Source organism: Schistocerca piceifrons, chromosome 7 (genome assembly GCF_021461385.2).
Source record: "Schistocerca piceifrons isolate TAMUIC-IGC-003096 chromosome 7, iqSchPice1.1, whole genome shotgun sequence".
Classification (NCBI taxonomy): Eukaryota; Metazoa; Arthropoda; class Insecta; order Orthoptera; family Acrididae; genus Schistocerca; species Schistocerca piceifrons.
The window spans coordinates 505,019,622-505,044,967 of record NC_060144.1 but is presented as its reverse complement, the minus strand read 5'-3'; the positions used below and the strand labels follow the sequence as shown (position 1 = coordinate 505,044,967).

General features: G+C 38.2%; 1 protein-coding gene across 8 annotated transcripts in view; it reads left to right on the top strand.

Annotated features, from left to right (window-relative positions):
• The window catches only part of LOC124805348 (phosphomevalonate kinase), a 78,806-nt gene that overhangs the window by 48,808 nt on the left and 4,652 nt on the right, over positions 1 to 25,346 (top strand). Inside the window, exon 4 of one of the 8 annotated variants that reach the window (XR_007017446.1) lies at positions 14,100 to 14,243. The exons of 5 other annotated variants lie outside the window; for them this stretch is intronic. Coding sequence is in view for 2 of the 3 variants with exons in the window: in XM_047265879.1 (XP_047121835.1) it covers positions 7,652 to 7,803 (152 nt within the window). In the remaining variant the exon portion in view is untranslated. 2 more of the 8 variants (XM_047265879.1, XM_047265880.1) reach the window with 2 other exon arrangements.

Genomic DNA, 25,346 nt, shown 5'->3' with positions numbered 1-25,346 from the left:
AATGTATTCTGTTTTAGTAATTCACAGTTCAGAATGAAATTCAGAGCATTCTAAAAGTCACTCACTCACACATCATGTTCTGTAAATCCCATCATGAAGGAGAACATCCAGTGGTATGGACTGAGTCAACATATAAACAAAGAGAAGCAGTCACTACAAGTTTACTTCTGTAACATGTAATAACAACAAATTATAACTGGAACTAATGTACTCACACTGACAATTGTGGTAATTGCTTCTAGATCACTTAATATATGATTGTTAGGAGAAAAACATCTACCTTTAAAAAGGCAACTGCTCCTGTTGTGAAAAAGATCAACTTCTGTTTTTATACTTCAAACATAAAATTTATGTATCTTTGCATAACAAATTATCAGCTGTCGGTATATTGACAACATCAAAGATATGTTTAATACAAACATAAGAGTTAAGTGGAATCAGGGTAATACCTGACCACACAATATACGACTCACAAAATAGACTTGAACACAGTGCTTTCAAACATCGTCAGATTATTAATCAACATTAATTGGTGGCATACATTAACACCAACCGTCAAGCGTTTGCATATCAAACTGTAAATGTGACTGTTTATTCATTTGTATTCTTCTTTCTTTTGCTGTGATGAAAATCCATAAGCAATACAGTGAAATCCAATGAAATTATCAATTCAACAGTGCAGACACAACTCATAATCTTGGTGGAGAATTAGCTTCTGCAGCAAGCATAACACTTTCATGTCAGTGTGCAGATTAAATTCCAGACATAATTTGAACTCCACTCCACCTGCAGGTGATCTTGTGAACATCTGCTATAAATGCTGCCTCCAAACTTCTGTCCATGGTAACACTGTGCCAAACCCACGGCATCAGTTTCACAGGGAAACAGCTCCTCTGCTGTCACACAAGACTTGCTATCTCTTGCATGCACTGTAAACGACAAGACAATGAGCCAGTCCATGTACAGCACTTTAAAGCCTCATCGCATGACCCCACTGCCTCTTAGCAGGATGCCAGGGAATGTGTTGCCATTAGACACGGTCTCGGTATCATTGAATATCAATAGCGGACAAGCTCAGTGAAGATCCTGCTGTGTTTCTTACATCAATTCCAGACTCCATTCCGTCCGTAACCAACTATGTGTCACTTCCCACCTGAAAAACTAAACCAACAGACATTACTATCATGCATTTTCCATCTTGACACATGATTTCCTTGTGAAAGCAGTAAACCATAATCATAAAATTATTTAATTGTATGAATATAATAGAGGGAAACATTCCACGTGGGAAAAATATATCTAAAAAGAAAGATGATGAAACTTACCAAACAAAAGCGCTGGCAGGTCGATAGACACACAAACAAACACAAACATACACACAAAATTCTAGCTTTCGCAACCAATGGTTGCCTCGTCAGGAAAGAGGGAAGGAGAAGGAAAGACAAAAGGATATGGGTTTTAAGGGAGAGGGTAAGGAGTCATTCCAATCCCGGGAGTCTGCTTGTGTCTGTGTATGTGTGGATGGATATGTGTGTGTGTACGAGTGTATACCTGTCCTTTTTTCCCCCTAAGGTAAGTCTTTCCGCTCCCGGGATTGGAATGACTCCTTACCCTCTCCCTTAAAACCCATATCCTTTTGTCTTTCCTTCTCCTTCCCTCTTTCCTGACGAGGCAACCATTGGTTGCGAAAGCTAGAATTTTGTGTGTATGTTTGTGTTTGTTTGTGTGTCTATCGACCTGCCAGCGCTTTTGTTTGGTAAGTTTCATCATCTTTCTTTTTAGATATAAATTATTTAATTGGATAGATAAAAAAATCTACTCACCAAGTGGCGGCAGAACACGCACATTGGCAAACTTTCAGAGCCAATGGCTCCTTCTTTAGGCAGAAGGGTTGAAGGGTAAGGAAGAAGGGTGAAGGAAAAGGACTGGAGAGGTCTAGGAAAGGGAGTAGATTTCAGGAAAGTCACCCAGAACCGCAGGCCAGGGGACACTTACTGTATGGGATGAGAAGGAAAGACTGATTGTCAGCTGCATTGGTCGAGATTTGGAAACCTGAGAGCTTAAAGGTAGAAGACAGGATAATATGCAGACAGAGATTACTGCTTACATCATGCATTAATTAATAAGATTGAAGAGCTAAGTGCATTGTATGCAACAGAGGTGGGAGGGGGGGGGGGGAATGAAAAATAGATGGGAAAGACAATTAAAGATGTAGAAAACTAAAATGGAGTGAAGCAAAGAGTAGTTATAGTGAAGAAATGCTGAGACAGAAGGAGTTAACGTAGATCAAGGCCAGTTGGGTGGTGAGAACAAAGGACATGTAGTGGTAGTTCCCACCTGCAGAGCATGCTCTACAACAGGATATGTGTTGAAATGCAGTAAGGTGCTGTTGTTTACCCTTCCATTACTATCCACTACTCTGTCATCTAAGTAATCTTCGATTGTTTGATATGCATTACTTATGAAGAATGTTTTAGCTATCTTTTTAAACAGATGTAGTTTAGTAATTTTTTTCATTTCCATTGATAATTTATTTTACAATTTATCACCAATATAATATGCTGTTTTGAGGTTTTTTTTCTCAGTAAATGTAATTCCAAACTGGCTCTTGTTCCATGATTATGTATAAAACTGTTAGTGCAGTATTGAGTAATATTTTCCCTGATATGAGCCACAAAATGGTTCAAATGGCTCTGAGCACCATGGGACTTAGCTTCTAAGGTCATCAGTCCCCTAGAACTTAGAACTACTTAAACCTAACTAACCTAAGGACATCACACACATCGTCTAAGGTCCGGCCAGTATGGTCATAAGCCTAGGAGAGGCGCTGCAAGAGGAAATGCAGGATTCGAACCTGCGACCGTAGCAGTTGCGCGGTTCCAGACTGTAGCGCCTAGAACAGTTCGGCCATGCAGTAAGGATGCCCAACTTTTTAAATAGCTCTTTAGAGTGAGTCAGATTGCTACTTCACTTATTATTCTTATGGCCCCTTTCTGCTGTTGAAAACTGAGGCCATGTAGCTGCCTTTGATCGCCAGAAAAGAATCCCAAAGAGAAGACTTGAGTGTATGCAGGCATAGTATGTCACCACAATACAGTGGTTGTTACAAACTGATGCTAACACCCTAAGACCATAACATCTGCTGACATTCCCTTTGTATGTTTGTATATTGTTTGTATATCTTTGTATGTTCATTCCTAAAAACTTCGGGTTTGCTACACGATATTTAGATTTATCATCTTTGCTTAAAGTGACAGAGTTTCTTCCCTTCTTTGTGATGAAGTACATACTGTTTGCTTTGTATATGTTCAACACTAATTTATTACATACTGCCCAATAATAAACATACTTGAGGATTTCATTTGCTCTTTGTAATACAAGTTCTGATGTTTTATGAGTGGCTATGATGCTGGTGTCATTGACAAAGAGAACTTTTGGTCCATGTCTTACCTTACCTGGAAAGTCATTTATACAGGGTGTTACAAAAAGGTACGGCCAAACTTTCAGGAAACATTCCTCACACACACAGAAAGAAAATATGTTATGTGGACATGTGTCCAGAAACGCTTACTTTCCATGTTAGAGCTCATTTTATTACTTCTCTTCAAATCACATTAATCATGGAATGGAAACACACAGCAACAGAACGTACCAGCGTGACTTCAAACACTTTGTTACAGGAAATGTTCAAAATGTCCTCCGTTAGCGAGGATACATGCATCCACCCTCCGTCGCATGGAATCCCTGATGCGCTATGCAGCCCTGGAGAATGGCGTATTGTATCACAGCCGTCCACAATACGAGCACGAAGGGTCTGTACATTTGGTACCGGGGTTGCGTAGACAAGAACTTTCAAATGCCCCCATAAATGAAAGTCAAGAGGGTTGAGGTCAGGAGAGCGTGGAGGCCATGGAATTGGCCCGCCTCTACCAATCCATCGGTCACCGAATGTGTTGTTGAGAAGCGTACGAACACGTCGACTGAAATGTGCAGGAGCTCCATCGTGCATGAACCACATGTTGTGTCATACTTGTAAAGGCACATGTAGAGTATCCCATAGGAAATCATGATAACGTGCTCCATTGAGCGTAGGTGGAAGAACATGGGGTCCAATAAAGACATCACCAACAATGCCTGCCCAAACGTTCATAGAAAATCTGTGTTGATGACGTGATTACACAATTGCGTGCAGATTCTCGTCAGCCCACACATGTTGATTGTGAAAATTTACAATTTGATCACGTTGGAATGAAGCCTCATCCGTAAAGAGAACATTTGCACTGAAATGAGGATTGACACATTGTTGGATGAACCATTCGCAGAAGTGTACCCGTGGGGGCCAATCAGCTGCTGATAGTGCCTGCACACACTGTGCACGGTACGGAAACAACTGGTTCTCCCGTAGCACTCTCCATACAGCGACGTGGTCAACCTTACCTTGTACAGCAGCAACTTCTCTGACGCTGACATTAGGGTTATCATCAACTGCATGAAGAATTACTTCGTCCATTGCAGTTGTCCTCGTCGTTCTAGGTCTTCCCCAGTCGCGAGTCATAGGCTGGAATGTTCTGTGCTCCCTAAGACGCCTATCAATTGCTTCGAATGTCTTCCTGTCGGGACACCTTCGTTCTGGAAATATGTCTCGATACAAACGTACCACGCCACGGCTATTGCCCTGTGCTAATCCATACATCTAATGGGCATCTGCCAACTCCGCATTTGTAAACATTGCACTGACTGCAAAACCACGTTCGTGATGAACACTAACCTGTTGATGCTAGTACTGTAGAGCAATGAGTCGCATGTCAACACAAGCACCGAAGTCAACATTACCTTCCTTCAATTGGTGCCAACTCGCGGTGAATCGAGGAAGTACAGTACATACTGACGAAACTAAAATGAGCTCTAACATGGAAATTAAGCGTTTCCGGACACATGTCCACATAACATCTTTTCTTTATTTGTGTGTGAGGAATGTTTCCTAAAAGTTTGGCCATACCTTTTTGTAACACCCTGTATACACAGAGGTGACAAAAGTCTTGGGCTACCTCCAGATATTGTGTCAGACCACCTTTTGCCCAGCGTAGTCCAGCAACGTGACATGGCATGGACTCAACAAGTTGTTGGAAATCCCCAGCAGAGATATTGAGCCATCCTGCGTCTATAGTTGTCCATAATTGTGAAAATGTTGCCAGTGTAGGAATTTGTGCACGAACTGACCTCTCAATAATGTCCATAAATGTACAGTGGGATTCTTGTTGGGTGATCTGGGTGGTGAAATCATTCACTCGAATTGTCTAAAATGTTCTTCAAACCAATCATGAACAGTTGTGCCCCGGTGACATGGTGCGTTGTTATACATAAAAATTACATTGTTGTTTAGGAAAATGAAGTCCATGAATAGCTTCAAATGGTCTCCAAGTAGTCTAATATAACCATTTCCAGTCAATGATTGGTTCAGTTGGATCCATTGGAGGATCCATCTATTCCATGTAAACACAGCCCACACCATTATGGATCTACCACCAGCTTGCACAGTGCCTTGTTGACAACTTGGATCCATGGCTCATGGAGTCTGCACAACACATTTAAACAGGCCACAGTCTTCCAGTCGTCTAAGGTTCAGCCAGTATGGTCACAAGCCGAGGAGAGGCACTGCAAGAACGAAGGCACTCACATCGGTTGTCTGCTGCCATAGTCCATTAATGCCAAATTTCACTGCACATACATTCATAGTATGTCTCAAATTGATATCTGCATTTATTTACTCAATGTTGCTTGTCCATTAGCACTTACAACTCTACACAAATGCTGCTGCTCTCAGTTGTTAAATTATTGTTGTCATCCTCTGTGTTGTCCGTGGTGAGAGCTAATGCTTGAAATTTGGTATTCTCAGCACACTCTTGACACTGTGGATCTAGGAATATGGAATTTCCTAACAGTTTCTGAAATGGAATGTCCAGTGCTGACTCCAGCTACACAATACAAAAACAAAATTGAAAATATCTACTGAAACACCAGAGAAAATGCACATAACAACTCTTACAAGAGGCATCTCATATATGCAGACTGAAGCGACAAATAAAATTTTGTACCAAGGCCAGGAATCGAACCCAGGTCTCCTGCTCACTATGCAGATGTGCTAACACTCCGCCACCCTGGCACACTGGTTGTGCACAACTGAAAGGAGCAGGAGACGCAGGTTCAAATCCTGACCTCGGTAGAAATTTTCATTCTTCACTTCAGTCTGCATGTGTACACCATAGATGTTTGAGACTTGAAAACGCCTCTGGAACCGTATAGTTTCATTTGTCTAACAATTGTTTTACTAAAAATTTATCATCATCAGACAAGTGAATTATGTCCACCATTTGCACCCTGTTTTCCAGGTAAGACTGAAACCAGACATATGCATTCCTCTTATACGTAGTGCCTATGGCTTGCTCGATAATATTTTATGGACGTAGTGCCTATGGCTTGCTCGATAATATTTTATGGACAACAGTGTCAGAAGTCACGAACAAGTCTAAGAAAATGCCTGTAACACAATCATCCCTATCAGAAGCTTCAAGTAACACTTTTGTGAACTCTGCAATGACCAATATTGTACCTCTCCCATTTCGGGAATCAAATTTTGCTTCACTGAAGAGGCTGTATTTACTCATGTACCTTAGTAATCTCTCTTTGATGATAGCTTAAGTTACTTTTGAAAATGAAGGCTGCAGTGAAATTGGCCTGTAGTTTTCTGTACTTTCCATGTTACCTTACTTCAGTAAGGGCACCAATCATGAATGCATTTGGTACTCTGGGAAAACACCTGAATTAAGGGACTCATTCATTGTGTTAATTGATGGTGCTTGTATGCTGTGTACAAGTACGCATGCCTTCGGAACAGAGACGGGAGCCTTATCTATGCCTGCTGACTCCTAACTTTTTTGATCATTGTACTGTCTTCCTCATTTGAGGGAAACAAATCATTGTGATGTGTAAATCATTGTGGGTGCTACATGTGTTTTAAGAAGATGTTGCTGCAGCTTCTCTGAAATACCAGAGAAATAATCATGTACAAAACTTGCTAATTCATGAGGACTTGCTATTATTCTACCTCCATCTTTGATTTGTATGTTGTTATACTTGGCTACCTTTTCCACTTTCTTGTTTTATAACATACAACAATTTGCTTTAATGTTCTGTAATATATATTATTTTGTCATTGGATTTAAACTGTAAGTTATTGTTATTTTTTTATTTATTTATTTTAGTGTTTACTCCTTATCTTCTGTTTATAACTCTACAAGCCATTAGACAAAAACATCTAGTTTGTGCTTATATAAATGAGTGATTGTTAGCATACAAAAGCGGCAGGCAACTAGTTCCCTCCAGTGGAATAATAAATGGCACATGGACTCAATTGAATAACTAATAATTGCACTATCTTTCAAGCTTTTGTCCTGTTTAGATAGTGAAGTTACCGTTTTTCAGAGTACCGGTGCAGGTGAGTGGTCGTTTGTTCTCATTTTATATGTACAATGTGAAAGTTCTGTTGTAAAATTCCCATGACATTAAAGATTAAAATCATTAAATACTACAGATTTTATCCCATTATCCATGCAGATTAACTATAAGTGATGTGCTTCATTTCATGTGACAGGTATTGATGATGCTGTGTCTGAGTGTGGCCTTGATTCCATTACTGATTGGAACTGGACAATTTCCAATAATGGTAAAGGCACAGAAGAAATAGAAGCTATTTTACAGAACATCGTGCAGTGGGTGAACTCTGCAACTTCAGTGACTCGATGACAACCTTCTGGCGCAAATTATAGAATAAGTGTTCAGCCATTCATCTTGTCTTTTGCCTAAAACCTCCATCAGTCCAGTGTATCAGATGATTCATTAGAGCATGTCAGGCATTAAAATGATGTAGTGTGACCATTGTTAAAGATACTGGTTGTAAATTCGTTTGATCATTTGATGCATCAGCGGTAGCATTGTGCAGGTATAAGATTGCAGTACATTTGAAATTTTAGGTTTTTTAGGCAGAAATTCCATAAATTCTTGGTAGTATTTATGCAGGGCACTGGAAAAAGACTCTTTGTAATAAAGTGTATAGTGTTAAAATGTACTGTTTGAACTGTGCAAAAAAGATTTTAATAAAATGTTTCAAAATTTTTTTTGGTGATTTTGATGTTTTCGGTTGTCAAATAGTCTGTCCTATCATAATTAGAAAATTCTGAATGTTATTTTATGTGGTGGACAGTTGGTTGTTCTAGTTTTGAGCACCAAGACACAAAGTAATATGCTTTTAGTGAAGCTGTATTATCAGAATGGGGAATGTGCTAGTTCAGCGTTACAATCCTATTGCCATAGGAAGGGGATTCGAACGGGTAAAGGTCCGTTGACAAATGCAGCTGTGGCGAGTATGATTTCGAAGTTTGAAGTCACGGGTTGTTTAGACGATAGACCCCATAGTGGCTGACCGAGCACAAGGTGTAATGCTGCTGAGACAGTTCAGGAAGAAATGGAGACTGTAGCGGGTTCGTCTATGCACGGGGAAGTCAGAGCTCGTGCAGTTGCACATCACACCGGCATTCCATACACCACAGTTTTGTTGGCACTGAGGTGTACCCTCCGATGCTATTCGTACAAAATCCATCGGCATCATGAAATGTTACCTGGCGATTTAGTGAAGTGGAGGTCATTTGCTGTGTGGGCATTTCAAAAGATGGCGGAAGATGATGATTGGTTGAGTAACGTGTTGTGGACCAACGAAGCTCATTTCACGCTCCAAGGGTCTGTCAACGCCCACAACTGCAGAATTTGGGCTACCGAAAATCCTAAAACTGTCGTGGAAAGTCCATTGCACGACGAGAAAGTCACGGTATGGGTTGGATTTACCACATCTACTCTTATACGGCCTTTATTCTTCGAGGAAATGCGTGATTCTGGTTTTGTAACTACTACCGTGATGGGTGAGAGGTACGCCAATATGTTACAGAATCGCATCGTCCGGAGCCTGGCTGATAAACACCTGCTGGAATGTACGATGTTTATGCAGGATGGCGCTCCACCCCATATTGCTAGACGCATGAAAGATCTCTTGCACGTGTTGTTTGGTGGTGATCGTGTGCTCAGCCGCCACTTTCGTCATGCTTGGCCTCCCATGTCCCCAGACCTCAGTCCGTGCGATTATTGGCTTTGGGGATTATCTGAAGTCGCAAGTGTATCGTGATCGACCGACATCTATAGGGATACTGAAAGACAACATCCGACGCCAATGCCTCACCATAACTCCGGACATGCTTTACAGTGCTGTTCACAACATTTTCCTCGACTACAGCTATTGTTGAGGAATGATGGTGGACATATTGGGCATTTCCTGTAAAGAACATCATCTTTGCTTTGTCTTACTTTGTTATGCTAATTATTGCTATTCTGATCAGATGAAGTGCCATCTGTCAGAAATTTTTTGAACTTTTGTATTTTTTTGGTTCTAATAAAACCCCATGTCATTCCAAGCATGTGTGTCGATTTGTACCTCTCTAGCTACATTATTCTGTGATTTATTCAGTTTTCAGATTTATACTGACTTTTTGATCACCCGTACATACATAGTTTTTGTGTATTGTTGGCTGCAACAGGCAGAAACATGCTTTGTTGGTGCTGCACATTTTAGGGAGTTTGTTAAATTCAAGCTGCAATGTTCTACTTTGGCATGCCATTGTGGACGTTGGCACAGAGACTAATAAATGAAAAATCTGTGCAATTTGCACATTTATTTATATATAAAAGCCAACTTCTGAATTTACTTTTGTGTGAGACAGCGTGTGCAAGATCTGTGTGACGATTTGAAATACATATTTTACTGTTCTCATCAGTTCTGCATAATCTTCCACTGATTGTATCAAAACACATTTGAATTGTGATGTATTGCGAAAATTCTAACATTCGCAAGTGTCGCGAAAAACTCTTAATGTTATTGTCAGTTGTAGGCTTTAACTTATTTGTGCTCTTTTAAAATTGTTGAGCACAGTAGGTCTATCATTGTTGCAAACAATCATTCTGTAATTTCATTGTGTGATTACGTGAGAAGTAGGGTATTTTTGAGAATTTTGGATGCTTACAAATCATTGTTTTAAAGTGTTATTACTTGATATTTTTTTAAAAATATGATTGTTTCACATATAGTACCTCCGAAGCTAGTTTTTAGTTGCTAAATGAAGCTGTATTGTGAGAAATTATGCTGTTTGTAAATGTAACTGTTTTCTTTAGACTTAATAACAGGCCACATCTAAATGAACAAAATATAATTTTTTTTTTTAATTTTTTGTGAAGATTTCGTTACTCCAGTGTTCCTTTGACCAATAAGCAGGGAAGAACTGTTACACACTATTAGGTCATTAAAAAATAAATATTCAGCTCGAGTTGATAATATGCCAGACTATATCATAAAAATATCGGCAGAATGTACACACGCATCCCTGCTAGACATCTGCAATTATCCACTATCAAGTGGTATCTTCCTGCAGCACTTAAAAACTGGAAAAGTTACAAAACGGTCCTCAGTAGCAGATGGTCAACTATAGATCTGTGTCGTCAGGCTTTTTAAAAAGCATTGAAAAATTAGTTCTGTCACAGTCAATCAACTTTTTTAACAACAGGATGTCAACATGGCTTCAGGCCACAGCGCAGTACTGAAACAGCCACTTTCACCCTCGCAAATTGTATTTTATATGCAGGGGATAATCGCAGAAATGTTCAGGGGTTCTCCTTGATTTAACCAAAGCCTTTGATCTAATAGATCATGAAATTATTCTGAGAAAGTTAGAGTGTTCTAGTATAAGAGATCTTCCAAGCACGTGACTGAAATCCTACTTAGAAAATCGCTCTCAGATAAGAGAGGTCAAACATTTGAAGAAGGAAAAAAAAAAAAAAAGAAAGAAAAAAAGAAACTCCAAGCTTATCACTGGAAACCTTCCACATTAACCCTTGGTGTACCCCAAGTCTCAGTTTTATGTCCCTCTCTCTTCTTAGTTTTCATAAATGACTTGCCCCTACATGTTCAACACTCTGAACCAGTCCTATTTGCAGACGATACCAGTATATTTGTTGAAGGTGAAAATGAAAGGGCTCGTAATCTGTATGCCAAAGACGCAAATGGAAAAGATTTCAGAGTAGTTTGTGAGGAATAAGCTAGTGGTAAACCTTCAAAAAACAGTCGCCACACACTTCCGTATGCCGCAAAATAAAAATCATTATGAGGATAATGAAAAATGCAAACAGCTGAAAATCGTGTAAACCGTTCTTGAAAGTACTTGGTATCCTAGTCCTACTATGTTTCTATATATTTGAGGTTCTCATGTATGTAAAAAAGGAGCATACTGAAAAAGGAAAATGTATTTATACAAAATAAAACTGTACATGAATACCATACAAAGTAAAATAATGATGAACATAGCAATCATTGGTATAACACCCTGTACAAGAAAGATGTATGTCACTCATGATCACAGCTGTGTAAGAGGGTGGCAAGTTACTTCAAGGCCATTAACAAACCATATCTTTAAAAATCTGTAACTTTATATTCTCTGGAAAACTAATTTTACTCAGTATCACAGTATCTTGGAAACTGAATTTGTAAATATACTGCACAGCTGATGCCAAGAAGCTGTCTCCTGATAAATATGTACATACAAGTACTGAAAAATGACAGTGCAAAAGTGCCAAGTTGCATGAGGTATATTGAACTGCTTTGCATTATATGTTAAACATATAACACTTAACAAAAGAAAATTATGTAAAATGCATATTTTAAGAATTTTCTCTGTTGTAAATATGCTTACATGAATATCATACAAATGATTCTAGCAAATAATAATACTAAATATAACAATGTTTAAATTAATGAACTTTTGTCCAACCTCTATGGTGTAATGTATGTACCTCAAAGATATCAGGATGTAAAATAAATAAAAAAGTAATGGATTTTTCCAGATTGTGGAACACAGAACAAACACAAAACAAAACAGTAACACAGCACAGTGAAAATACAATATTATTCCAGCAGATACATAAATTTTAGCTTTATCCACAAAAGTTCTTCTTTCAAGTCTCTTGTATCTCAAACATTCTAAAAATTCTGCTACTGAATAGAAGCAATAGCAATGATCTAGTATGAATTCCCTTAGGGTTTTACAAAAGTATGTGTATGATGATATGAGTTTTATCTTATGTGGAAGACTATTGTAAATTTGTATACCACTGTTTATTGTGGAAGTGATGTAGGCTGGAAGTGGGAGGATTGACAACTTTTGAAAGAGGGTTTGCAAGAATGTTTGTTCAGCATGTTGCATTGCTTTTACAGTTTTTTTCTGGATTAGGAAAATAAGTGAACTAGGTGGTGTATTACCCCAGAATTTAATTTCATACAGTAGGATGCTATGGAACTGAGCAAAGTAGGCGATTTGGACAGTGCTAAAAATCACTTTAGTGGAGATTAATCATAGACTATAACATATTTTTTTGGTGTTTCATTTATTTTGTTTGTATGTGTATGCCATTTGAAGTTATTTTGAAGCCATATGCTGGAAAGCTTTGTTTCCAGAGAAGATGAAAGTTGGTTGGAGTTTATTGACATGCATCACCTTTTAAACAGAAATTTAGGGGTGTTTATCAGTAGTTAATTCCCCTCAAACCATCTGTTTAGCTGTGCTGTAGGTTTATTTAAAGCTACTTGTAACTGACTTGGGGTGTTCCCTGTAATAAGGATGCTTGTGTCATCTGCAAAAAAAGTATTTGTTTGTGACTCAGTGTTTAGGTCCAAATTCTTTATATACGGGAGAAAGAGGATTGGTCCAAGACTGGATCCCTGAGGGCCTCTCTCTTTTTCTTCAAATTTCTGCATCTGAGAAACATATCCTAGTATTTTTCTTTAGTTCATGTCTTGTCTGTATATACATTACTTTTTCTATGATTTTACTAAAACCTGATAATAAGGAAAGTGGTCTATAGTTTTCTACATTTGATTTGTCTCCTTTTTTATGAATAGGGACCACTTTAGCAATTTTTAAACAGTCTGGAAATGTGCCCATCAGAAAAGATGAATTGACTATATCTGCAAGAGGCAGTGAAGTGTTGGTAATACAATGCTTTACGACACAATCAGGAACACTATCATTTCCTGATGACATTTTCTTAAGAGTTGATGCAGCACATATGGTTTCACCTGGAGTTGTTCCACAAACATAGTTGAAAGAGGAACATGAGTGCACTTTGTTTTTCTTTTTCTTTCCAGTATCTGTTTTGCCACTGACCATTAAATTATATGTGATATCTGCGTAGTAACACCTGAAAAGATTTGGGTTGTGTTTGGGATCAATTACACCCTTGTCCTCATGGTTCAGAGTGATATTTTCCATTTTAAGGAACACTTTATTTGCTTCCTTTTTATTAACTTCCATACTGCTTGGATTTTATTTGCTGACACTGTTACGAACTTATCATTGGCTTCTTTTGTGCCTGGCATATCACTCTTTGTAGGTGTGAATGTATTTCTGAAGGTAGCTATTCAGAAGTGGGGGTATGTTATTTTTTTCTCCTTTATCAGAGTAATTCTCTTTTCCTTGCTGTTGATATTTTCATACCTATTGTTATCCATGTCTTTGCTTTCCGAGTTGTGCCTTTTATTACTTGTGTTTTAAGAGGGAATGCAATTTCAAGGTAATCACTAAAGATGCTAGAGAATTTCTCAAATGAGTTATATAGTAAAAACATGGCTAGAAATGGAAATCATAAAGTGAATATTGATAAATTTGAAGGGCCTGATAATTGTGGGAAATGGGAATGGCGTATCTCTGATGCTGTTCATATGAACTTGAAACATTATTATTGTTATTATTGGTAATCTGTGCTCTTGCCTTAGGAATTAAGTGAATAGAAGGCAGCATATGCAGAATTGCAAAAAAATGATGCAGACGCTACAGGTTTGGTAACAAGTGCCCTAAATCAGTTAAACTTGTGTTGAGCTGCGAAAGTACAACCCAATCGAGCTCAGGTGAAAGCATATATTGCAGAAAAGAATAATACATTCAAAATTGCAGATGTTGAGAGACTTACACATGAGGCAATAGACGGCATCTCAACAGGGACACCGTTACGGAACCATTCATGATAAATCTTGCTGAATCTGATTCATCTACGCCAGACAGCAAAGAAGATGGTGTTGATTTCTTGCTGTGAAGTATGTAAGTACCAGTTACTGCTACTTATGACTATATGTGTGACTGTGCCTGCAGCAACATAAAAAAATTATTAGTGGCTCAAGTTTCATCTTTGACCTCGTAACAATGCCATTTTCTTCATAAGACGTATTTCGTTCAGTTAAGAACACATACTATAATGCAGTAGCAGGTTGAACAATGAAAGAAAATTAGCTTGTAGTAACACATCTGATATCCTTATGGTCACAAATTACTAAAACTTGAAAATGCTTTAGATTGTTCGATCACTGTGGTTGCCTAATGTAAGCAATGCAAAAATTTGTTTGATTAATGAAACAAATCGTTGTAGTTCATAAGACAGGAACATTAGACATTGACATCATTTAAAGAAAGAATGAAGCTACATCACGATTGACAAAATAGTGTGTGTATTGAGGTTGAGACTCTTCCGTCTGTGTTTGATTTATAAATAAATTGGTCTTTTGGAAGGGGTCCTCATTGCGCAAAACACAATTGTTTGTTTTTGTGCTATCACCCAGAGACGTATCGTTGAGGTTTCAGCAGCATTACTGGGCTTTCATTAGCATTCTGTTATACAACAAGAAAAATATTCGTTATTACTTACATAAATTAGAGTTTTTAAAAAAGTTTTTACAAACAGCATAAAGTTTTGCATGTATACCTTGTTACCACATGCAGTGATTTTCCTGTTTTTTATGTTTTCATTATAGCTGTTTTACTTTCAGAGTCTGTCGTCTTCAACCACATAGAACTTAATGTAGAGAAATTATTTATCTCGATATTTTATGCGATTAGGAATGTTGTCATTGAGTTCAACATTAATTAAACCTATGTGGAAGGTTGTATATGTGTGTGTGTGTGTGTGTGTGTGTGAGAGAGAGAGATGCATTTAGTCAAAGAACATTGAACATCGAAATAGACGAAATGTTTCGTCTTAACTGATCAGTTAATGGTACAGTGCTATAATGGAAAATGTTTTATATGGGCCCCATGCAAGTGCCAATTTGGCCTCAGCCAGAACAGCTACAATACACTGAGGTGACTTATACAGCTGGCAGTAGTATCGTGTACACAAGGTACAAGGTAGTGCTTTGGCAGAGCTGTTGTTTGTACTCAGGTGAATGTGAAAAGGTTTTCGACGTGATTACAGCTGCACGACAGGAATTAACAGACTTTGAATGCAGAACGCAACTTGGAACTAGACAAATGGGACATTCAGTTTCAGAAATCGTTTGGGAATTCAATATTCCGCGATGCAGAGTGTCAAGAGTGTGCCGAGAATACCAAAATTCAGGCTTCACCTATCATTACGGACAACGCAGTGGCCAACTGCCTTCACTTAATGATAGAGCAGCAGTATTTCTGTAGAGTTGTCAGTGCGAACAGACAAGCAACAGTGCGTGAAATAACCGCAGAAATCAATGTAGGACGTACGATGAACGTGTCCGTTAGGACAGTGCGGTGAGATTTGGCGTTACTCCCACTGACAATCTCGAGTTAACACATAAACATGGAGTGAGCAACTATATAGCAGATAGAACTAGGGGATTAAATTTTAGTTGGAAACAAGTCACCCATAGGGAAGTGTCTAAAATAATTGCAAAATTGAGTAACTCCAAAACCGAGGATTATTACGGTTTCTCTTATGCTATATTGAAACAAATCCCAGACACAATATTGTTAACGTTAACTTATCTCATAAATTGCATCCTTGAGGAGGGAATGTTTCCAGATTGTTTAAAAATGACTGTCACGGTTCCAATCCACAAGAAAGGAGACAGAAACTGTCCAAGTAACTACAGACCAGTTTCGATTGCCCCTATTTTATCAAAGTCATTGAATATTGCATGAAAACACAACTATTGAAGTACTTTGAAATGAACAATTTATTTAACAATGCTCCGTTTGGATTTAGGACAGGTAAATCAACCATTAAAGCCGTAGACAATATCATCAACAAGATTGTTACCAATTTCGAGCTACATTTAATTACTTGTATTACACTCTTAGACCTCAGTAAGGCTTTCGACACTATTTCCCATGAGATCTTATTTCCTAAGTTAAAACTATACGAAATAAAGGGCTCACAGTTATCACTAATAGAATCGTACCTTGATAACAGACAACAAATGGTCATAATTGAGAACCAACTATCAGACATACTCAAAATTGAAACCGGAGTTATTCAAGGATCAGTAATTCGTCCATTTCTCTTTCTAGTGTATACCAATGACCTCCCACATAAGTTGCCAGACAAATCAATTCTATGTGCTGACGACATCACCTTAATAACATCAGATGGAAATGTGGAAACTTTACAGGACAAAAATACAGACATGGTAGAAAACACCACATGGTTGCAAAGCAATAAATTGCTCTTAAATGACAATAAAACAGAGGCAATATATTTTCATTTGAGTAAGTTGAAACCAGAAGGGACGGTAAACACATCTGTCAGACTGCTAGAAATTTATTTAGAGCCGAATTTGAACTGGGGCGAACATACCCAACAACTGTGCAAGAAACTGTCCAGAGTAATTTTTTTACTGCGCAAACTTAGGACTTGTCTCAGTAAGAGCCAAATGTTACAGGCATACTATGCTTTTTCCCACTCGCACCTGGTCTATGGCATAATACTTTGGGGGAACTCTTCAGGGGCTCAGTTTTTAAGTGGCAGAAGATGGCAGTTAGGGGTATAAATGACTTACCCGACAATGAATCATGCAGACCAGTATTCAGGGAGCTGAAAATAATGACTCTCTCTGAAATATTCATATACCACTGTCTGATAGACATCAAAGAAAACCAGAGTAACTTCACAGTAAGGGGGGAGATACATTCACACAACACAAGAAATAAATGTTACATTGCAGTAATGGACTGTGCGGCTGGTCCCGGCAGAGGTTCGAGTCCTCGCTCGGGCATGGGTGTGTGTGTGTTTGTCCTTAGGATAATTTAGGTTAAGTAGTGTGTAAGCTTAGGGACTGATGACCTTAGCAGTCAAGTCCCATAAGATTTCACACATATTTGAACATTTTTTTGCCTCTCCTGGTCTCGTGACCATATCGGTTGGACCCTAGACGACTGGAAAACCGTGGTCTGGTAAGATGAGTCTCGATTTCAGCTGGTAATAGCTGATGGTAGGGTTCGAATGTGGCACAGACGCCATGAAGCCATGGACCCTTGTTGTCAACAAGGCACTGTGTAAGCTGGTGGTGGCTCTATAATGATGCAGGCTGTGTTTACGCGAAATGAACTGGGTGCTACAATGTGCAATGTCACAGGGACACAACTGTTCGCAACTCATTTGAAGAACATTCTCAGATCGTGCACAAAATCCTGCACCAGCAACACTTTCACAATTAGGGATAGCAATAGAGTCAGCATTGGCCCAATATTTCTGCAGGGGATTTTCAACCACTTATTGAGTCCACACCCCATCGAGCTGCTCAGAGATACCCGTGACTTTTACCACCTCAGTGTATGAAGTTCGACCAAAAAAGTGTTAGGATTTAGGAAAAAACCAGTGACGACATCGTCATTACAGGCTGTGTTCAAAATTAGCTGTATGTGTTGAGTATGTGTGTTGTTATCCCAGAAAAGAGTAATCGTGTGGCATCTTCACGAAATATTACATTGTGCCACGAAAGATATGGACTTCAAAAGAACCAACATGTGAAGAACATCTTGAAGAAACTCGTGATCAATGTAGAACCATGTAAGGGTGAATTCTGTGATGGTCGTGCACTAGGAAAGGTGCATAGAATGCCATTCAAACAACGAGCAAACCACTCCATCGCTACTAGCGTATTAATCCACGCAGATGCCAGTGGATCAAAGGGCACAGAATATTGGTGTTCGATATTATGTATGTTTTAAAGATGATTTCAGTAAATTTCTTCGAATTTTCTTTCTGAAGCACAAAAACAGAGTGTGCAATGTGCGTAAACCATTTTTAAATGAAATTCAAACCAAAGGACAGTCTGTTAAAAAATTTAGATGTGATGGAGGCACAGAATTTAATAACAGTAGAGTTCATGAAAGATTTCTGAGTTGCGGAATTATGTTGCAACATGAAATGAAAAGAGTCAGTTAGCTGATATTTTGATGAAGCCCCTTGAGTGAGTTCAGGGGCTGGTCCAGGACGGACTCCAGTGGAGAGAGGTGAAAAAATTTTCCAGTGATCTGAAGTTGTTGTATATTACTACTTAACTAAACTGCTAATGATGCTTTGCGTTACCAATAACCAGATTATGAAATTTACGGCTGTTGTGTAAATCGAAAAAAGTGCATCAACAGTCTATCTTTAATATCTGAATACAAAGTGCTGAACATAAACTTCAGAAATTTATCATACTTAAATTAAAGAACAACAGCGATCGAAAGATTGTCTTATATGTTAATGCGGCGCATTAATTTCTCACTATGGCGCACCTCTCAGTTACAGGGTCCGTCTTAACACTAACATTTCTGTGAATCTAAAGCGAAGCTAACCCTGTCAGTCGATCCATATTCGGCCTTATATACAGTGGGAGGACAAAAATATGAAAACAATAAAAACACAACATATTACCATGCCTGACAGGTGGTAGGAAAGCAGCTGGCATTCAAAACAGATTCCAGATACCTTGGAATCTATAGACACGGGTGCTGTATAGTTTTCAAAGGAATCTTATACCAAACCTGCAAAATAGTTGCACGTTCGGGTAACAATGATGGAGGTGGATAGCGATTACGCACCCTCCTCTCCAAAGCAGACCACGACGACTCAATATCAATTACACCTGGTAACTATGGTAGTCAGGGGAGATGCTACAATTCCTGCTCGTGATCACAAAACCAATCCTGTATATCAAACAGGGGTTCTGTCGTCTCAGTACATGGCATCACTGTTTGGGGACAAACAAATGTACCATGGGACTGACCTGATCAATCAAAATGGTCACACAGTCCTTGGCAGTTATGCGACTTTGCAAAGTAACTATGAGTCTCATGGAGTTCCACAATGTTGCTGCCTAAATCATCACTGAACGCCTACCATGTTTCACTACTTGGACGTAAACTGAGCCAGAAGTTGGAAACAGTGTGAAACAAGACTCATCCAAGCCAATGACTTTCTTAAATTGCTGCACAATTTGGTGCTGAGAGTTGATGGGTGCGACTTTCAGTTCTGTAGTGACTTTTGCAGCTATAACCAGTGGATTGTTACACTGTCCACAGCGCGTTTCTACTATCCTCCATTTCTGTAATTCTCTTTGACTATTTTTCTTTTTCAAATGGGAACATCACAGGATTTGATGAAAAAAGGATCATGTTGTGTCAGTTTCAGTCTACACATATAGTCTGTCACTCTACCTGACTTCTCACTAAAGATTTCACAGTAATTCCACAAATCTTTATCTAAATCATCTCTTTTTTGTGATACTCAAATTATCTGCTGTGTTTATTTTATCTGGAACTAAATGTGAAAAGCTGTCATAAAACAAATGGTTGTTATAAAACTCATCATCCTGCTCAATGTAATTTCTATCATCAAAAACTTCAACACCACTTAATTGATTCATAATTTTCCCAGTCAAAACTGAAACTGGCTTTAACTATCCAGTCCTTCACTAACAAAATGTGTTCATTCAGACCAGCTACCACTAGACGACCTTGTTCAAAAGTAAAATTATCAACTGAATGAAATTAAAGCCTGTCTACTAATCAGTTTACTAAATTTTCCTGTGGCTCCTTTAATTCTAATATTGGTGATAGGAAAGCCTGTATAACATTCAGTGTTGTTCCATCTATCTCTGAACTTAACAGAAATAAAAAAACACGAACAGGACTACCAGTATCTACTAAACAAATGCTTTTCCAAGTAACAATAGAAGTCTCAATGTATGGGCTACCAGGTATCTTATGTTTATCAATATTTTCATCTTCTGCTAGTAAATCATCTTCAATCTCCTTAAAATTTAAATCAGTGTTCAGCTGTAGTTCACTAGCTGCTGTAGGTTGTATCACTCTCAGTGACAACTTACAACTTAATTGTGTATCTTCTAAAACTGACAAATCACTCTCAAATGTGTATGTGAGTTGACTAAGTGGAAGAATCTGACTGCCTGTATCTAAAGTATTAGAAGATGTTTGTGTGTGTTTAACATTAGTAGCGAAATTAAAATATGTATCACAAACAGTATTACAATTAACTTCAGCATAATTTGATCTGTTCAAAACTTCAAGCATGTTGTCACTGGTCTGCCTAATTTTCTCATTTTTATTACTGCAGCTGTGTAAGGTCTCACTGACATTAATGGGGATTAGTTGACTCTCAGGCACCTTCTCTACTAACATCAAAGTATCATCATCAAGTTATATAATCTTTCAATTTACTTCATCATCCAACATTCCTACAAAAATCATACCGTCTAATTCACCACAGAGGAATGGATCAGCAACAACATAAGTAGTATTATCACATCTACTAAAATCATCATCAAAATAATCAATATTATTACTATCATCAATATGAACATCTGATTCTACTTCGAAACTCTTTACAGCTAAATCATCATCAATATCACTTGTGTTTGTGCCGGCAGACATACAGGCAGAATCAGTTATCAAGTTATCATTCTCTTTAGGTACAAGATTATCAGCTTCTGCCACATCTACCTCAGATAAGACTGACACTACATCATCACACAACAAACTGGCTAAACAATATTTATCAAAATCATTACATACAACATCATTTTTAAAGACACACTGATCATCAAGAAGACTAGTCAGTTCAAACTGATTTCCTACTATTCTGTCATCTTTGCTCATCTCTTGTAGCGTGCAGTCCCAAAATTCATTCCCTGAATTGACTGTGTTTACCCAGTAATCACTATTGTGTCTGCTGCAGTATCTGTAATCTGAACTACATCTACCTCTTCTCCTCTTAGCCCAGTTTCTAGCAGTTCTTCTCACCTCAAACTGACAGGCATCCAGTGAGGTGGTTGTCTGTTTTCCTGACTGTTATTACTATTCTTGCTTGATCTGTTGTCATTTCTCCTCTCCCTATTATTACTCTCGTTATTTTTGTGTTTATTACTAATATTGTCATTATTCCCATTCTGAGTGTAATAGTTATTATAACTGTTATTTCCTCTATTATTATTATTATTATTATTATTATTATTGTGCCTATTGTTTTTATGATGTTGACAGGACCCCCCCCCTCCACACACACACACACACACACACACACACACACACACACACACACACACACACACGTTGAAATTGGTGCACTCTATGACTGTGGCTGTTATTTGACCTGTCATCTGTCATCATTTTTCCAGGAACGATCCAGTTTGTCAAAATATTTAAGAAATTCTTCTACCAAATCGTCTGGCCCACAGACCAGACCCCATTGTACACAGTAAGGCAAGCTCCATTTCAGTGCGTCAGTATGTATGAGCTAATCTAATGGCCTTTCAAGGTGCACTAATGTCCTAAGCTGTCTTCCACAAAATTCGCACATCATCATATTTCTTTCACGACATCTCCTACCATTTAGAAATTGTATCTAAAGTCTGACCTGTTTATTTACTGACCAAAATTTGTTAAAAATAATCTTTAAAAATTGGCAAAAGTAATTTCTGAGATGACATGCTTTTTAGCCCAATGGAAAGCTTCTCCATCCAGAAAACACTTCACTGATCTAATTTTAAGCGTTTCTGGCATACTAGATGTGAAGCTGTTCTTGCACTGGTATATAAAATCCATGGGATGCAATTTAAAATCTCGTGAGAAAATACTCAGTGTAACACTATTACAATTACTTACAAACATGCTGCCGCTACCATAAGTGCTACTAAACATATTTGTTTCCAACCCGCCTACACTGGCGTTGACTGTTTGAAGATTTTGAGCAACTGTGTAAACTCTATTGTTAATGGAAGCAGTTTGTCTGTAACAAGCACTGAATTTAATTTTTCCTGAGTATAATTACTACAGTATAGTTTTGAATTGTTTTGAAATCGGATTTTCTCCTACTTAACTCGTCAATGACAGTATTTTCGATCATTAACCAATTTTAATTCAACATGTATGAATTTCTTCAGACAATCAAACTCCAACTCTACAACATGTACTAGTTCATTAGTAGCATCTAATATTTTATTTGCTGCAACAGTAACCTACTTAATTCACTTTAGGCTATTATTTTATTTTTTGCACATTACATCTACTGTTTTAAATTTTTGGTCCATATTTTTACAAACATTTTTAAAATTATTATACATTTTTCTATTTTATTCTGATATATCTAGTAGCTGAGAGAGCTGTACAATTGGTGGCCGAGGTGGCCGAGCGGTTCTAGGCGCTACAGTCTGGAACCGCGCGACCGCCACGGTTGCAGGTTCGAATCCTATCTCTGGCATGGATGTGTGTGATGTCCTTAGGTTAGTTAGGTTTAAGTAGTTCTAAGTTCTAGGAGACTGATGACCTCAGAAGTTAAGTCCCATAGTCCTCAGAGCCATTTGAACCAACTGTTCAATTAGATTAACTGGCTATCCTATCTGCTGAAAACTTTGAAATAGTGATGGTAAACTGCTGGATGTATATCCCTGATTCTGATCTGGAAAATTTAATGTTGGAGGCGATGTGTGTAGCTGACATACAGATACGGTCATCACGCGTATTTGGTCTAAATTACTTTCAGACATATTGGCGAAACTCGTTATAAAAAAAAAATCACGCAAAAACTCTTTCACTAATAAATTTCTTCAGAAATGTCACACGCAGTATTCTCTAACTAACTATAAGGTATGGACAGTGAAATCACTTCCTACTATCAAATTCTTTAATCACTGAAACCAGAGAAAGGAAAGACAATTTATAAATGTACTCACATGACAAAAATTCATGGTCTGGCGATGGTTCACTCTTTTCTGTGTACACTTTTTGCCAGCTGGGTCTGTCCATATCCAAAGTCAGGCACAGCACTTTTTGCAACCAATTATTGTACCCGGAACTCAACATGAATTAACACGTGTACACACTTATACACATCTGATCTCCTCCACCACATTAAAATATTTAAATGGAACTGCTGACAATGAGGAAGTTAGTGTGGTTTTGGATGTGTGTAATACGGATTGCTAATAAATGAAATATTTGCAGTCTTGTAAAAGTTGAAAGTTTATGCCAAACGTTATATCAAGTTTCACAGCCACAATGACAAAGTGAACCACAAGAATTTAAAGAATGGGCCTCCACCAGCTGAGATGCAACTGTCTCAACAAATTGACTGAACTGAAAAATGCAGAACTGTTCATTAATTTAGAGATGAAATATTGTCACCAAAATGTTTGTGACATATACATAACTTGTAGATCTTTATTCTTGAGATGTAGCTTCCCTGCAAATACTCCTGAGTTCTTGAGCTGTGTTGCTGTGTATGCAAAACTAATCATGTAATTTACAAAATAAATTCCAGGTACAGATTTTCCACAAAATTGCTTTAGTCACACGCTAGATATTTGGCAGAGAAAAATTTGCAAGCAAAGTTCTACATGCTGTGCTGCTGATAATTGGTAACAAACTGACTCTCTGTTGTATGAAAACTGGTAGTATTTATATGATTTGCAAAATCATTTTCAATCAGAATTTACAAATTTTAAGAAACAGCAATTAAAAGTCTGTAACAAAATTAACTCACATACATAGAAAAATAACGAAAATAATGCTTTAAAATTTTATGTTGTCATGGATATAATTTCATTAAGAATTCCGAAGTAATTTGCAAATTTCCATAAAACAATAGTATATATTACATATCAGTTAATCACAGTCAAAATAAAGAACAAAAAGTATTCTTACCATGTGTATGAATTCCAATTAATGTGTTTATCAAAAATAGCTGGCCAATTTGCCAAGTATAAATTTGTAAACTGCAAGATACACTTTGTTTATGTAGGTATATTCGGGTTTTGATAAATATCAATTAACAGACTCAGTGTAGTTGCAAGTTTAGATCAATAAGTTAGTAATAATTTGAAACAAAATATTCCTAGTGTGCTAGCGAAAGCTGTCGCCAGCACTCCGATTGGCAAAGAGGCTGTGACAAGATCGACAGTAGGCGCTATAGCAAGTGAGCCTATCAGGAGAGAGGGCAACAACAGACTCATTAACAACCCGCCACCAACGCCGTCTCGACCGCCAGTATTTAGATCGCCGCCGCAGACCGGAGAGCCCAATCAGTTATACAGTGAGTCATCGTGTCAAGTCATCAGTCACAGCCCAGTCATTTGCAGTCGCAGACAGTCGCAGGTGTAAGTACAGTCTCAGTCTCAGGCAGCACATAGCGACCAGAGTTATGTGTACAGCAGGACTTGTACTTCACCAGCAGTGAGGCTAACGTGGACTATTACAAAAAACTTGTACCACAACAACTAGCTCAAAGATATGTAATCTCTTATTCTTATGAATAAAGAACCCTGTCGATACCTGTGTGCTGTTATTTTATAGAATGTGGATACCATCCACCAAACATTTTTTCCTTGCTTCCCATGGTACGAGCCTCCAGTGACAACGAAATGACAGAACTGGTGATGAGTATAATTCAGTACAGATTTTGCTTGCTTCTCTTGTGTTTTAGCTTGCTTCTATTTGATAATGTGATTTTATGTTCTTGTATGTATTCCAGGAGTGGGTCCGCAGACCTAATCAAATTTCTCTTTTCAGAGGCTTTGCTTGCTTTTTGCTATAACATATTTGTGTAAACCATGGCTACCACACCCCCTCCACCCTCTGCCCCCACGCCACAGCTGCAGATGGTCAATATGATAGATCTATCACAAGCTTTTCAGTTTCAGAACTAACAAATTGCTACCTTGCTGACAACAGTACAACAACTGCTCACTGCACAAGCTGCATCGCCCAACCGACCAGCCCAACAAGTGCCGCTGACCAGCATACCAACATTCTGGCAATTTAATGACATAGAAGAGGAATGGAGTGAATGCCTGACACAATTCCAAGCATATTGTGAAGTTAATCGAGTTTGTGGTACTGTAAAGCTACAATACTTTCATTCGATCATGGGGTCCCCAGTGTTCAGGTTTATAC